The sequence below is a fragment of the Littorina saxatilis genome, linkage group LG8 (genome assembly GCF_037325665.1).
Source record: "Littorina saxatilis isolate snail1 linkage group LG8, US_GU_Lsax_2.0, whole genome shotgun sequence".
Lineage (NCBI taxonomy): Eukaryota > Metazoa > Mollusca > Gastropoda > Littorinimorpha > Littorinidae > Littorina > Littorina saxatilis.
Window position 1 is genome coordinate 59,313,464 of NC_090252.1, and position 16,020 is coordinate 59,329,483.

The following is a 16,020-nucleotide window of genomic DNA, read 5'->3' on the forward strand; positions in this document are numbered from 1 at the left end:
AAAAAAATCTGAACACCGTGTTATGTCTGTGTGTGACAAAGGGATAGAGAAAGAGAGGGTGCATGTGCGTGTGTGTGTGTGCGTGCGTGTGTGTGCGTCAGTGTGTATGTGTTCGAGCGAGAGAGAGAGAGACTAGAGAGGGTATGTGTGTGTGTTTCAAAATGCGATCAATGGGAAGCAATTCATCATAAATGGTTATGTAGAAATGTTAAGTAACTTCCCTTGATGTTTTGCGTATATGGGCCGCGCATGTGTGTGTGTGTGTGTGTGTGTGTGTGCGTGCGTGTGTGTGTGTGCGTCAGTGTGTATGTGTTCGAGCGAGAGAGAGAGGGAGGGTGTGGGTGTGTGTTAGTGAGTGTGTGGGTGTGTGTTAGTGAGTGTGTACCAAATGGTGATCTTGGATCATACATAACAAACACATCATGTGCTACGCATATGCACACGCACGCAAACACACACACACACACACACACGCACACATACACACACACGCACGCAAACACACACACACACACATACACACACACACACACACACGTAATGCACACGCATACAAACACACTTACACACAAATACAGACAAGTCTTGTTATTGGTTTTTTCTTTCTTTTATTTATTGACACGCCATTAAAATGCACAACAAATACACATCTATAGATAGCTCAGGTGGTAGAGCACTGGACTTGTGATCGAAAGGTCGCTGGTTCGAATCCGGGTTGGGACGGGACACGGGTCAACTTTATGTGCAGACCCCTGAGACGCGGGTATCCATCTCCCACCCCCAACCCCCCGTGTCACCACAATGGCACGTTAAAGATCTTGGTCATTCTACCATAAGTGCAGATGGCTGATACCACCTAAACACGCATACGTCAAAAAGCCGTCAGGTCATTTCCTCCACCGTGAGGGCAGCAGAAGAAGAATAAGAAGAAGAAGAAGAAGATGTCTCCGCACAAGGTCAGTTTAGGTGTCCGTCCGGAGATTTCCACCACAAGTTTTATTTACACAAATGTAGACACGAGGGGTACGTTTAGTGTTTCAATTTGTTTAATGTTAGTCTAAACAGACCCCAGAGAGAGACAGCACGATTCTGACCACGGCCGCTCTGTCACTCTCACACAGGCTGTCTAGTATAGCCCGGTTGGTAAACAGCAGCTTCCCGTCCAACACACCAGTGGCGTATGACTGCTCGCAGGTCTCTTTTATACCACGCATCGCGGCCTGATACTCTCCAGGCAGTACATAGAATAGGTTGTTCTTCCTGCGACTGTCATCCGCAGAAAAGACGCGCATCTTCTCCCTCAGCACGCTCCTGGTCCGTATCACGTTGCACCCTCCGAGCAGCACCAGAGCATACCCGTCAGCCTCCTTGTATTTGTTGTGCCGTATCCTCCTCGTACAGGCCCTGAAGCATCCCGCGACAGTAGCCGGTTGCGTGTTTCCGGCCGTTATCTCAGAGACGTGCAAAGACAAAAAGACTGGTTTTGCGTCCGCTCCCTCAGACACAGCCTCCTTCACCTGGTGCCCGTGCTTGTGGACATACGCGGCCAGTTCAGACTCGTCCGGCTCTGTCACCTTCAGCACGGCACACCCCACCCTCGGGTGGTTGTCTCCAGGGTGCATCTTGGTCTGGATGGGCCGGTTAATGACCAAGTGGTTGTCAAAAGTAGCCTTCAGACACTCCTTGTCACAAATAGCCAGCAGACGGGCTGCTTCTGTCTGCTTGTGGGCCAATTCTTCGTCTTCTAGCTTGATCTCGGTCTCGACGGCATTACTCTCAGCCTGCAGGCGCGACAGCTTCTCCTTTTTAGTCTCGATCCGTGACACTACCAGCTCCGTCTCGGTCTCAATCAGCTTTCGCTTGACGGCACCATGTCCGGCAGTCAGGTACCCCTTGAGAGACTCGTCGGCGGGTGCGGCGACCGTAGCCTCAAAGGTCTTCTTGCCGACTTGTTCTGCGTGGGCTGCGGCTCGTCCGTTCAGAAAGTACTCGAAGCACCTGGACATCAGATCACCCATAGATCGAGCGACTGGAGAGGTGCAGTTGCTCAGCGCCTTGCAAATGTTGCCTTTGCGAACAGCCACCAGGGCGTTGCCAGCCGGTTTGTAGGTCAGAGGATTGTAGATGAAGCTGTCGGGAATGTCCGGCAGGGTCTCGGCGTTGATCATCTGAGGGGCTGCGTCGTCGTACAGACGGATGTTTTCTGGGTCAATGGCGGACATGCGTTTCATCTGTCTTGCGGCGTGGGTCACGTCTACGATAAACCCGAGATCTTTCATCGCATCCACAGACAGCAACAAAAAAGCATTATCTGCCTTGTCGCTGGTGCGACCCGCAAAGGCATATAGCCACTCCACGATGGGTATGCAATCTTTTTCCTTCTCGGTCAGGTTCAACTCAGCCATGATTTTGTTCGAAATAGCCCGCCATACGAATTCTTCCTCATCACCCAAACCACCTCTAAAAGAAACGGCCGATTTTACCTCGACAGATTTTAAAACCCATCCAAAAGGGCCCTTTAGGTCGTCTTCATACACCTGGTACCGTTCTCCAACAAATATTCTGACGCCCCCTGGGACATCTGGCGTTAGAGATGCCTTGATTATCTTTGGGGATAGATCCATCACTTCCCGCACGGCCACGAGTGCCAGTTCGGGTGGTACGCACACGAAGGTTTTCCCTTTGCCTCCCGGCCGTATATCAACCCGTTTTCTGGGCCCGAACGTAGCCACTCCAGGAGATACCCCAGCAAAACGCGCCAGCTCCGTGTTTTTTGATTGTACACGATCCATAATAATTGCAGCAGTTCTATTTATGAAGAGGCTATATCGTGTAAGTGACAAAATGAAGGTCTTACCTTGGCTAATATAGGGGGCTCGATATCACGTGACTACAACAGACCCCGGGCTGATGCAACAGACCCTGCTCTGATACTACAGACTCCGGTCTGATACTCCTCTGCTGCTGATAGTACTCCCGCTTGCTACGGTCTGCCGCGACCCCACGGTTAATCGCTAGGGATGCAGCTCCCTGTCAGGTTTGTAAAGCTAATAGTATGGAATCTTTTTTCCTTCTCGGTCAGGTTTAACTCAACCGTGACTTTTTGCCCGAAGTAGCCACAGAGATTGCGGTTGGATAACTGGGTGTCGACTGGGATGTACGGCTCGTTTTATATACGGTTACACCATCTGCTTCTCTTGTGCGCGTCTGCTCATTGGAGGAGACGGTAATGTATGCACCACGACTGCTTCTGTGAACTTACTATTGAAGCGATCTTGAGAACTGCTATCGTCACTTGTGTCATCTTCAGAATCCTCATCAGGTACCATCTCGGCTAAAAGATTCAGCTTCATATCCCGTTTTTCATGTTTTGTTCTTTTTCCTTCTACGCATCTAAATGTCCACTTTTGCCATTTGTAACGCACTGTACTCTGCGTCTGCTTGTTTTAGTACTCGCAGTTTTTCAGAAATTTTACTTCCCTTTCTCCTCGCTGCCTTTTTTTATGGTATACTTGAATTCTTTACACGCCCGGTTGTGACTTTCCTCATATAGAGCAAAAAAATGACTTAGACAGCCCAACGTTTCCGCTTTTCATTTCCTGCCTCGCCTTGCGTAAATAATACTCCGAGAGCATGAACTGGGCGTTAACTGTAATTAACTCATTCATGCTTCCTCTTTTCCTCCGTTCTCGCTATCAATTCGTTTTCGTTTTTACGCGGAGGACATGACGTGTCATCATCATCAACAGCAACAGAATTATCGTGTCATCATCATCATCATCATCATCAACAGCAACAGAATTATTGACACGGTTTTTTTTTTCCCCAAGTATTTCAATCAGATCTACTTCAGTAAATATTTGAAAACTCTGAAGCTATACGAACAACTCATCCATGAAAATCTCACCATACTCTTCCGCTTCCCGATTGTTTGGATACAACAGAGGTTGAAAATCGATCAATCGTTCCACTCCACGATTGGTATGGAATCTTTTTCAACCATCTCGGCCAGGTTTAACTCAACCGTGACTTTTTGCCCGAAGTAGTAGCCACAGAAATTGTGTTGGATGATGAGGTAGGATTTTCTCGTCTGCCGAACGAATTCTTCCTCATCACCCAAACCACCTCTAACGGCCGCGAAGTTTATCTCACTAGTTGCAGACCTCGGGCTGATACTACATACTTTTGGACCAATCGTTGCACGGGATCTGCTGTAGTCCGTGATAGCGAGCCCTAGAGTCGCAGCAACAGAATTATTGACACGGTGTTTTTTTTCCCCAAGTATTTCAATCAGATCTACTTCGGTAAATATTTGAAAACTCTGAAGCTATACGAACAACTCATCCATGAAAATCTCACCATACTCTTCCGCTTCCGGATTGTTTGGATACAACAGAGGTTGAAAATCGATCAATCGTTCCACTCCACGATTGGTATGGAATCTTTTTCAACCATCTCGGCCAGGTTTAACTCAACCGTGACTTTTTGCCCGAAGTAGTAGCCACAGAAATTGTGTTGGATGATGAGGTAGGATTTTCTCGTCTGCCGAACGAATTCTTCCTCACCACCTAAACCACCTCTAAAAAGTAACGGCCGTGAAGTTTATCTCACTAGTTGCAGACCTCGGGCTGATACTACATACTTTTGGACCAATCGTTGCACGGGATCTGCTGTAGTCCGTGATAGCGAGCCCTAGAGTCGTTCGTGCCGTCCTACGCAATTAACTCATTCATGCTTCATCTTTTCCTCCGTTCTCGCTATCAATTCGTTTTCGTTTTTACGCGGAGGACATGACGTGTCATCATCATCAACAACAACAGAATTATCGTGTCATCATCATCATCATCATCATCATCAACAGCAACAGAATTATTGACACGGTTTTTTTTTTCCCCAAGTATTTCAATCAGATCTACTTCGGTAAATATTTGAAAACTCTGAAGCTATACGAACAACTCATCCATGAAAATCTCACCATACTCTTCCGCTTCCCGATTGTTTGGATACAACAGAGGTTGAAAATCGATCAATCGTTCCACTCCACGATTGGTATGGAATCTTTTTCAACCTTCTCGGTCAGGTTCAACTCAACCGTGACTTTGCCTGAAATAGCCATAGAGATTGCGTTGGATGATGAGGTAGGATTTTCTCGTCTGCCGAACGAATTCTTCCTCATCACCCAAACCACCTCTAACGGCCGCGAAGTTTATCTCACTAGTTGCAGACCTCGGGCTGATACTACATACTTTTGAACCAATCGTTGCACGGGATCTGCTGTAGTCCGTGATAGCGAGCCCTATAGTCGCAGCAACAGAATTATTGACACAGTTTTTCCCCCAAGTATTTCAATCAGATCTACTTCGGTAAATATTTGAAAACTCTGAAGCAATACGAACAACTCATCCATGAAAATCTCACCATACTCTTCCGCTTCCGGATTGTTTGGATACAACAGAGGTTGAAAATCGATCAATCGTTCCACTCCACGATTGGTATGGAATCTTTTTCAACCATCTCGGCCAGGTTTAACTCAACCGTGACTTTTTGCCCGAAGTAGTAGCCACAGAAATTGTGTTGGATGATGAGGTAGGATTTTCTCGTCTGCCGAACGAATTCTTCCTCACCACCTAAACCACCTCTAAAAAGTAACGGCCGTGAAGTTTATCTCACTAGTTGCAGACCTCGGGCTGATACTACATACTTTTGGACCAATCGTTGCACGGGATCTGCTGTAGTCCGTGATAGCGAGCCCTAGAGTCGTTCGTGCCGTCCTACGCAATTAACTCATTCATGCTTCATCTTTTCCTCCGTTCTCGCTATCAATTCGTTTTCGTTTTTACGCGGAGGACATGACGTGTCATCATCATCAACAACAACAGAATTATCGTGTCATCATCATCATCATCATCATCATCAACAGCAACAGAATTATTGACACGGTTTTTTTTTTCCCCAAGTATTTCAATCAGATCTACTTCGGTAAATATTTGAAAACTCTGAAGCTATACGAACAACTCATCCATGAAAATCTCACCATACTCTTCCGCTTCCCGATTGTTTGGATACAACAGAGGTTGAAAATCGATCAATCGTTCCACTCCACGATTGGTATGGAATCTTTTTCAACCTTCTCGGTCAGGTTTAACTCAACCGTGACTTTTTGCCCGAAGTAGTAGCCACAGAGATTGCGTTGGATGATGAGGTAGGATTTTCTTCTGCCAAACGAATTCTTCCTCACCACCTAAACCACCTCTAAAAAGTAACGGCCGTGAAGTTTATCTCACTAGTTGCAGACCTCGGGGGCTGATACTACATACTTTTTGGACCAATCGTTGCACGGGATCTGCTGTAGTCCGTGATAGCGAGCCCTATAGTCGCAGCAACAGAATTATTGACACGGTTTTTTCCCCCAAGTATTTCAATCAAATCTACTTCGGTAAATATCTGAAGCAATACGAACAACTCATCCATGAAAATCTCACCATACTCTTCCGCTTCCTGATTGTTTGGATCGTCTCTCTTATCTTGAATCGAACAAAAAAGTAGTGTTTGCAGCATCAGAACAATGTCTAAGAACGAGATTCAATTCTTCACAGACCTTATCCGTCGTTGTGTCACATTTTCAAAGGACACGCGTTTTGGAGCGTTTTCTTTGTCTGTCGAACTGCAATTGTTCGCCGAATTTTGGCGGAGAAGCGCTGTCCTTTTGTTCTCTTTCTTCCCCGAAAGTAGCGCTAGCGTTTCCAAAGGGGCCGTTCTGCACGCCCATCATAGGATGGAAACCATGTAGAAATGTTTAGTTATTACTTCCCTTAATCTTTGTTTGTGTATACGGGCCGCGTGTGTATACAGTGTGTATGTGTGTGAGTGTGTGTTTGTGAGTGCGTGTTTGTACGAAAGAAAAACGGAGAGAGAGAGAGAAAGAGGTTATTGTGCATAATTATACACACACGCTCATACATATATGCACGCGCGCACACACCTACACGCTCATACATGCGACAACACATCCAATATATTGTAAAATGACAAAAAGAGAAGAAACAATAAACGCTTTTCAACACATTTATTTTCAATACCAAAAACAACAACAACACACAACAAAAAAACCATTGTGAGGATTATATATACATGTATTATTATAACTTTTTGGGGTGAAGAAGAATTGTTGACTTTTTTTAAAGTATGGATTATACATTATATCGAGTGAACATCTAGAAGAAGAAGAAGAAGAAGAATCGTGGGTTTATTACAGTTTGATTTGAATTTCTTGCTTTTTTAGAGAGTCGTCAATCATTTTGGAAATCACTTCCTTTTCTCGAGGTTTAGACGCCTGTACCAGATTACAACCCCCGGCCTGACCATTAACTTGTTGCGATTCTCCTCCCCGCGTTACTCTTTCTTCTTCGTTTTCCTCCTCTTCTTCCATACGTACGGCGGTATTGTCACGTTTTTGTGCCGGTTGGGAGACTTTCGACAAGATGTCGTTCTTCAGCTCGCGAGAAAATTTTCCCAAAAGATCCACGAGTTCGACCTTTGTGATTCCCGAATCGATAGGTTGCTGCGCTGGTGATGGTGGTGGTGGTTGTTTATTACCGCGCATATCCACCGCCACAGCGTCATTTTTTTGGAGAATCATTTGTCGTATTTCATTCAAGGCTGTTCCCACCGAGTCGGTTTTCCGTGCCTTTTTTTTGTTAGAGGGCGAATAATCGTCGTCATCGTTGTTGTCAGGCTCAGAATCGACGGCGGGTCGCCAGTCATCTTCTTCATCTTCTTTGGATCTCTTCGTCGCGTATTTTCTACCTGTGACGGCGGAGGATTTATAACGATCTAACCCAGATCGCCGCTGCGTGGTAAATTGATCAATTTGAAACTGCAAGAGGTCTAATTGTTGTTTCTGCTGGTTTTGAGAAGTGAGTAGGTGTAAATATTTTTCCAACGGCACCGAGATGCACTCTGCTGATGATGCCTGATGATAGGATGAAACACCAACGCCGTTATTAGTGTTGTTGTTGTTGTTCATTTCTTGTCCGCGTCGCCCACTGGCTTGAATAAAATCAGAATTGAAACTTACGTTGTGGTAATCTGTCTGTAACTGCTTCTTTCTCAACCAAGAATCGTCTGCTTGCAAAGCGTACAGTAAATCAACCAGAATATCCTCAACCGGCGGCGGTGGTGAATTTTTTAAGAATTCTGCTGGTTTTACTGAACAAAACGAAATCTCGCGAACGATAGCTTCTGGTATGTGATTCTGACTCCTTGCCTTGTCTAATAAGGTTTTGAAGTTTTCCGAGTAAAACACGGACGTATTTCTCCTGGCTCCGAGCGTGACCAACGATACCTCCACAAGAAACTGATTAGTCCCCTTTTTGGAATTTTGGGTCGTTATGGAAAGTTGAGGATAGATAAGCTGCAACAAAGTCAAATAATGTATTCGCGTTAACACGCCGTCCTTTTGATACCGCAGTTCGTTGTACTTGACAGTTAATATCTTCAATGTATCCACCAAACTTTCACAACAAATAACCCCGAAAATGTAAAGGATTTTTTCCCGATGTAGTCGTATAAAGCGTGTATGTCCTACTGTGCGACTGGCTCGATGAGCGATTTTGACCGGAACGCTTTCCTTTATACCTTTCAAATCGCTCGGTGTGAGTCGATAATGTTCTTCACCCTCGATTTGAAGATCGGCACCAACACCTAGAAAGTAGATCGGGGGCGGGGGTGGGCCTTTTCCCATGTATTACTATGTTGTGAGAAATGTAATATGCCTTTCAATTATATTTACTGCGGGTGCAAACGCCGCTTTAAGTAAATTTGTTGTGGAGCTGAGTGTATCTAGCAACAGTTCGGTACCTGGCAAAGATTTGGTGGGATCAGATAGATCGTAAGCCGTTGCTTCGGTGTAATCGGGTAAAATGGATGTGTTTTTTCGATGGGTTGACCACGGAATCAACTGTTGGACCTCTTTGTCAATTGCCGTTATTCGAAACCCCGATAGGAGATCGTATCTCGAGTAAGATGAAAATGTCGTCACACTATGATCGGGCGAGAGCTGAGTGTGCTTGGCTCTTATCAAGCTGGAACCGTTAAAACCCCATAAAATGATTTCTCCACAAAATCTTTTATAAAACAACGAATCACAAATGGGTGATTTTACGTAACCGAATAAATGCAGCATCTTTTACAAATAAAATCGCACCCGATCATTCACGGTCATCTCCGCCGTCGACGCAACACCGCTTCCCTCACCACGGGTCGCGGAGGTACTACTGCTGTGGTGCTCTTTTGGTGCTAGGGGTTTTGTTGTTATCTGTGGGGCCTTTTTACTTTCTAAGGCCTTTCGTATGATCGCTTGCTGATTTTCCTGATCTTTCTTGTTCATTGTCGCAAGGTTCGCTCAGATAAAGGTTTTTAGAGGTGAACAAGATTTGCTTCAAGTACTGTTTTTGGTCGTTTCTAATACAACTCGAACAATTACATACCAAAGAAATTTGACATCCAGGGCATAACAGCTTTTGTACCTGATATTCTCTCGCCAACGCTAATCTTTGATTTCTACAGCCTCTGATTGTTTCCTCGTACTGATGCGATACAATGGCCGGGGTTTTATTCAAAAGTCTTTCCACGCACGTCTCTTCTTCTTCCTTTTTAACCCCGCAGCCACATTTTTGACAGGATTGTCTCAGAAAATATCTAGCATCCTCCCAGTGACATAATTCCGCAGGTTTTTTTTTTTCATGATCAACCATTTCGTAACAACACCGAGAAGAAAAACAAGGAGAAAAGATTGGTAGTTTTTCCGATCTCAACAATTTTTGAATACGGAACACGGAACTGGCTACGACATAAAAATTACAAACAAAAGAGCTCCCATTATCGAGCAATCGTATATCTACCAAAGGAAATGACTCGATACGATCTGAGCCGCATCTACTACACACGTAATTGGAACCATTCACACCAAATCCGGCCTTTCTCGACCTGGCAAAGTTACTGTTTTTATTTAAACATGATTTACAACGGACGAGCAGAGTTTTATCGATGAAACTATTTATTGAGCTGAGTGGAACGCATTTGGCTTTGCAAACGGGTACGTTCGGGATGAGGAACGTGTGGAAAAGTAATGTCATGCGTTTCGCCTGGTTTAAAACATCGAGCGTCGATAAACACGTAGTCCGCATATCTTGTAGCGCGAAGAGGCATTGTTCTATCAAGTCAGAATCGTTTTCTGGGCTGAGCGAGGGAATGAAGGGTTTGATCGATCGCGGTTCGTATCGAATGTTAAGCTTTCGTAGTGCCGTTCTGATTGAGTTCAGTTGTCGTGGAACAATGCAGATGTTGTCTGGGTCAAATGCTCGTTTGACTGACACTTCTTCCTGGGAGGAAGGCGTTCCCACCAAAGGTTGTTGTTGTTGTTGTTGTTTTTGAACGAGAGATTCTACAAATGTGTCAGCGGTTAAGGTACGATGATGAATGAAGGATAGAGCGAGGAATCTATGTGAAAAATCATATTTCTGGAACCAGCGGAGACAATTAGGGGTGCTACCATCGCTGGTTTTGGCTAACCAATACAATTCTAACTTTGTCGTATGTGGGGGAAAAAGAACCAATAACAAAATCCACACGGCAGGATCAGCGAAGCCGGTCGGATAGTTGATCAGCGGAGTATGAGCTAAGGCTTGTACGCCGTGTAATAAGATATCGAATCGTTCCGCCAACGAGACAGAGCCACGGTACTCGCTCGAAAAAGTGAAGAGAAGAAATTTCGCTAAATCCATCTCATCCGCGGACGAGTACGAGGGCGCGTTCCAAGAGATCGTAAAACCTCAAACACGAACCTACTGTTTTCATGAGCCTTCTGTTTGGTAGGAACAGTTTCGTTTCTACAATCCGTTTGTAAACCAACTCCAATTTTTCCACGCGCGTATTCTCCCGAATGCCGTATTTGTCGTGCAAAAACACGCTCAACCACGGTCTGACGGAGTTGACTGTCGAAATTAATTTTGTGATAAGAATGAAAAATTGTAACTCGAATGTTGAAAAAATGTAGCGACTGCAGAAATTGTCAACGCTGGCGAACATTAAGCGTTGAAGCGGATCCAAGTCCTGGCGAGTGGGGTAGGAAAAGCCGAATAACGTAGCGAACTTTTGCGCATTTTTGTCGCTCGGAGGGTCTAAAGTTATCCGTTGAAGAAACACACTTATAGTTTCCACATCCAAATATATATTTTCGGGTAAATCAATGACTCCTACGGACAACTGAGACTGATCTATGAGCCTCCGCAGAGTGCTGTTCAATATCCAATGGCAAGCTTTATTATGATACACGAGAGAAGAGAACTTTGGATTAGTTTGACTAGAAATATATTTCGGCTCGGCGAAAAAAACGTAGGTGCAATTTTCAGATGACGAGATTTGGGCGAATTTTGACTGCGAAAATCTCAAAAGGTTCACAAAATAATAAAACCAAAATTTGTCTTCGATCGTTAGTTTAGGATCGTTAACAAAGTCTTCGATAGTGCTTGGCGTGACAATCCCACGCGTTCTAGGCACGAAATAGAAAGGGTGGGGAAGAAAATACATGAATTTGCTACGCAACCTGAACATCTTATTTATCTCGTCCTTTAGTGTTGACAGATACGAAGCAATATCGCTCTGGGTGAAGGTAAACGCGGGCTCGTCATCTTCGTCTCTCGTTATAAATTGAAATCGAAGCATTTCTGATTGTGGATGTAGATCGTATCTCAATTTCATGTACGTGCTAATTAAATTATATACATTATTTTGAAAGAACAACACGGACACGACATTTCTGATGAAAACTTGAAGTGTGATGATGTGATTAGTTTGAGTGGATGACAGGTTTAACGATGAGTAATTATGAAACGCGAGGCTATGGTGAATGAACGCAAAATCGTGATATGCGTTAGACGGACGACCAATGACTTCGTTCGACTTGATTTCTTGTAGAAAATGTACTAAAGAGGAATACAGATTCTTTCGTGAGGTTTCTACGTCCATGAGACTATTATACCGGTCCAGGGCGGCGATCACTTTCTGTTGCGGAGAGTCTGAATAGAGATGATGAATCCCGTTCCATTCAATTTCTTCTGAGTCCTTCATACCGTTCCGTTCAATTTCTTCTTCTGGTTCTTTCATATCATCAATAAGCGTAGTTGGCTCGTTGGGTAAAACACACAAGTCGACCGAGGTTGAGAATACCCGCCGATCCCAACTTACAGCTAAGGCTATACCACCCACGAAGGTAATCAGAATAGCTACACTCAGACTTCGGTACTGCAATCGACGTTTTCTTATTTCATGGATTTTTTTAAAGACCAACTCCTCCTTTCGCCTGCGACCGTACGTATCATCATTTACTTCGTCAGGGTCTAAAATACCGTCTTGTTCTACTAAGGGAATATTGTCCAACGTGTTTTGATCCATGTTTTGTTTTTTTTTTAACTTGGTTTTTTTACGATTCATTCGCTGAAAACTGTTCAAACGAATCTTGAAATCTTAGGCATAGCTTTAAATCCTGCTTGAACAAATCGTTCAGTCGAAAGAATGAGGGCGGTCGAAAAATGTTTAATGTGCTAGTTTTAATAAAGTCATAATTATTAGCCTGATTCCCCGATGTGTCGACCGCCTGTCGTATACGGTAAATGACAGCATTCAAATACATTTCCAACCAGCGATGTATATCGCGTAAAGCGTGTGTTGCTCTACTATACATAAAGTGATAACAATACGAATTAAACAGTTGATACACCAACCCGTGTAACGACTTTGCGTTCCTAAACAGGGTTGATTGGTCATGAATGTTATGTAGCGCGTCCCTTACAACTTCCACAAAAATAATATCCGCGAGGGGTGCCCTTTCCTTTTTGAGGGGTTGTAATATCCACAAAGCTTCGCGAGAAAATGTGACTAGAGGAAACTGACTTTCACTCGAGGTATTTTCCATCAGGTTAAAAAAGTTTTTTGTACCAAACAGAATAGCCTGACATTCATCTACTCTGGAGGCCCGAAGCGCTACGGTATTCCGTACTAAGACGGGGTAAATCCGGCATTGGATTCGGTTTAAGAAATTGATAGTGATTAATGTCTTGACTATTGCCGGTAAATGTTGATCGCGAATAATAAGTGATATGAACTGCTTAAAATTGATGTTATTGTGCGTTAGGAGGTTGGCGCGGGTAGGAAAGATATATTTTTCTAAATGAATCGTGATTAACCGTATATCGTGTGTTAGTCCGGTTAGTAATGCTCTCAATTGTTCCACCGATACATGTGTCAAAATCTCCTCTGAGAGTGGTGGTTTGGGTTGAATATCGAACACACGCGCTCCGTTGTTCTGGGTAGGATAAAGCTTATGATATACATTAATCAATGGTTTACCGATAAATGTAACAAACAAATCCAAATTCACCACTTTTTTTAAAAAGTGCGTTTGAAGGAATATTTCTTGTATATACCGTTTATCCCTTTCCGCAAATTTCAACAAACTCTTTTCGTATTGTTCAGTGAGCAGAAAGAGTCCCTTGATCAAACGCATGGGTTTTAAATCCAACGCTTCATATTCTTTCAAAAGGTTTTTCAAGGCATCAGAAGTCAACGTTTTATTTGCGTGAGAGTTGAAAGTGTGAAGATATATAAGTGATCTCTCTTTTCTTGAAGTTGAGTTTGAGGTGTTACATGAAGAAGAAGGAGGAGGCGACGACGAAAAATTCTCGACAAAACCGATGAGGCTCACAACAAAAAGAGCGCTGGTGAGCGACAACGCAACTAAAAGTCCCTTGATAAGGAGTGAATGTTTTTCGGGTGATACCATTTTTATTTTTTGTTTGTTTGTGGAAGAGTTCATTGTGTAGCCACGGTGTATGTGCATCTGCGGTGGGCTACCTTTTTTACATACCCGTTTGATATATACCAGAAAAACATTAACAATAGTAGCGCTGTAATCATGCTACACAATATAACGAGCAACTCCGTGCGATATAAAAGCGATTTCCACAGTCTAATGGGGAGAGTCACCATAGTCTCGCCAGGCTGGTTTTTTTGTGTGCTTACGTTTTGTTTTAATATCCAAACAGTCATCATGGATGAAACGGTCGTCTCGGTGTTTTTTGTTTTTTTGCTTTTAGAGGAAGACGGCCGCGGGGCTGCAGAGTTTATTGTTTTACGGGCCCTTTTCCGACAGGGGGCGTCTGAGCTTATTATTCTCACAACTTTCACCAAAACAGTGGAATTGTCCTCGCGACCCTTTGAGGCAACACACAGGTACGTCCCAAATTCTCGACATTCCAAGTGTCGAATATTCAGAGTGGATTGTGTTCTACCTTCATTAAGTGTAGTGGTAATGTCGTATTTGGAAGTGTTACGATCAAGAAGAACGCCGCGATACTCCCACAAAACACGAACATTCGGCGGCGGATTGATCTTGGTGGAGCACACGAGCAGCACATTGTCACCTACCCTTGCCTTCTTTCTAACTGATAACACGAGCGGAAAGGCGACCATTTTTACTGTGTGGCGTCTGTACACATCCGGCAGAACTCCGTTCGACGCCATACATTCAAATATATGATTATCACACTCGTGTGAAATGTTGTAAATATTTAGCTGTGTGAGCGAAACATTAGGATTTATTGCGATTGATTGAGTAGTCACTCCCGGACAACCGGTATCATTTTGTCTACCGATAGTAAGCCAATGAACGGTAGGGACGGGGTTTCCGATAGCTGAACAGTTGAGTTGCAAATCTTCTCCAGAGTGTATTTCAATGGTAGCTGTCGCTTTAAAGACTATGGATAGTCGTGGAGGAACGAGAACGTTAAGCTGCACCGAGTGTCGTTGCAGTGACGATCCAGAAACTTGGCAGACGTACACCCCTCTATCGCTGTATCTTACTCTCGAAATGCGCAAACGGTAGTCTGACCTTAAAGTAATTCTACTACTAGTGTTGTTGTTGAAAATCAGAGTAACGTTGTTCGGATTTATCCACGCATATTCCAAAGCTTTCGCAGCATGAGTTTCTTTAGTTTGGCACGACAGTATAACATCATTACCTTCGATTGCTGTCACTATGGAGTTGTTAGTCTTCGGCTCGGCGAATACAACAATCACCCTCGCGGCAAGCACGATGCCAAGAATTAACACCCACCTATGCTTCATGATGATTATACTGGGTAGATGACTAATCGCACCAAACGAGACTGGTAAAGCTGGTGGTGAACAACTGAGCTTCGAATGGGATGTACGGCTCGTTTTATATACGGTTACACCATCTGCTTCACTTGTGCGTGTCTGCTCATTGGAGGAGACGGTAATGTATGCACCACGACTGCTTCTGTAAACTTAACATTGAAGCGATCTTGAGAACTGTTATCATCACTTGTGTCATCTTCAGAATCCTCATCAGGTACCATCTCGGCTAAAAGATTCAGCTTCATATCCCGTTTTTCCTGTTTTGTTCTTTTTCCTTCTGCGCATCTAAATTTCCACTTTTGCCATTTGTAGCGCATCCAGCCCACCAATCCACTGTACCCCGCGTCTGCTTGTTTTAGTACTCGCAGTTTTTCAGAAATTTTACTTCCTTTTCTCCTCGCTGCTATTTTCTTTATGGTATACTTGAATTCTTTACACGCCCGGTTGTGACTTTCCTCATATAGAGCAAAAAATGTCTTAGACAGCCCAACGTTTCCGCTTTTCATTTCCTGCCTCGCCTTGCGTAAATAATACTCCGAGAGCATGAACTGGGCGTTAACTGTAATTAACTCATTCATGCTTCCTCAGTTCTCGCTATCAATTCGTTGTCGTTTACGCGGAGGACATGACGTGTCATCATCATCATCAACAACAGCAGCAGAATTATTGACACGTTTTTCAAGTATTTCAATCAGATCTACGTCGGTAAATATTTGAAAACTCTGAAGCAATACGAACAACTCATCCATGAAAATCTCACCATACTCTTCCGCTTCCTGATTGTTCGGATACAACAGAGGTTGA

General features: G+C 44.0%; 1 protein-coding gene across 1 annotated transcript in view; it reads right to left on the reverse strand.

Moving 5' to 3' along the window:
- Positions 1–5,026: 5,026 nt before the first annotated feature.
- LOC138974759 (baculoviral IAP repeat-containing protein 8-like) overlaps positions 5,027–16,020 on the reverse strand; it is a 69,627-nt gene continuing 58,633 nt past the window's right edge. The window contains exon 4 of the mRNA XM_070347485.1: positions 5,027–5,103. Coding sequence (XP_070203586.1) covers positions 5,027–5,103 — 77 coding nt within the window. The remainder of the gene's footprint in view (positions 5,104–16,020) is intronic.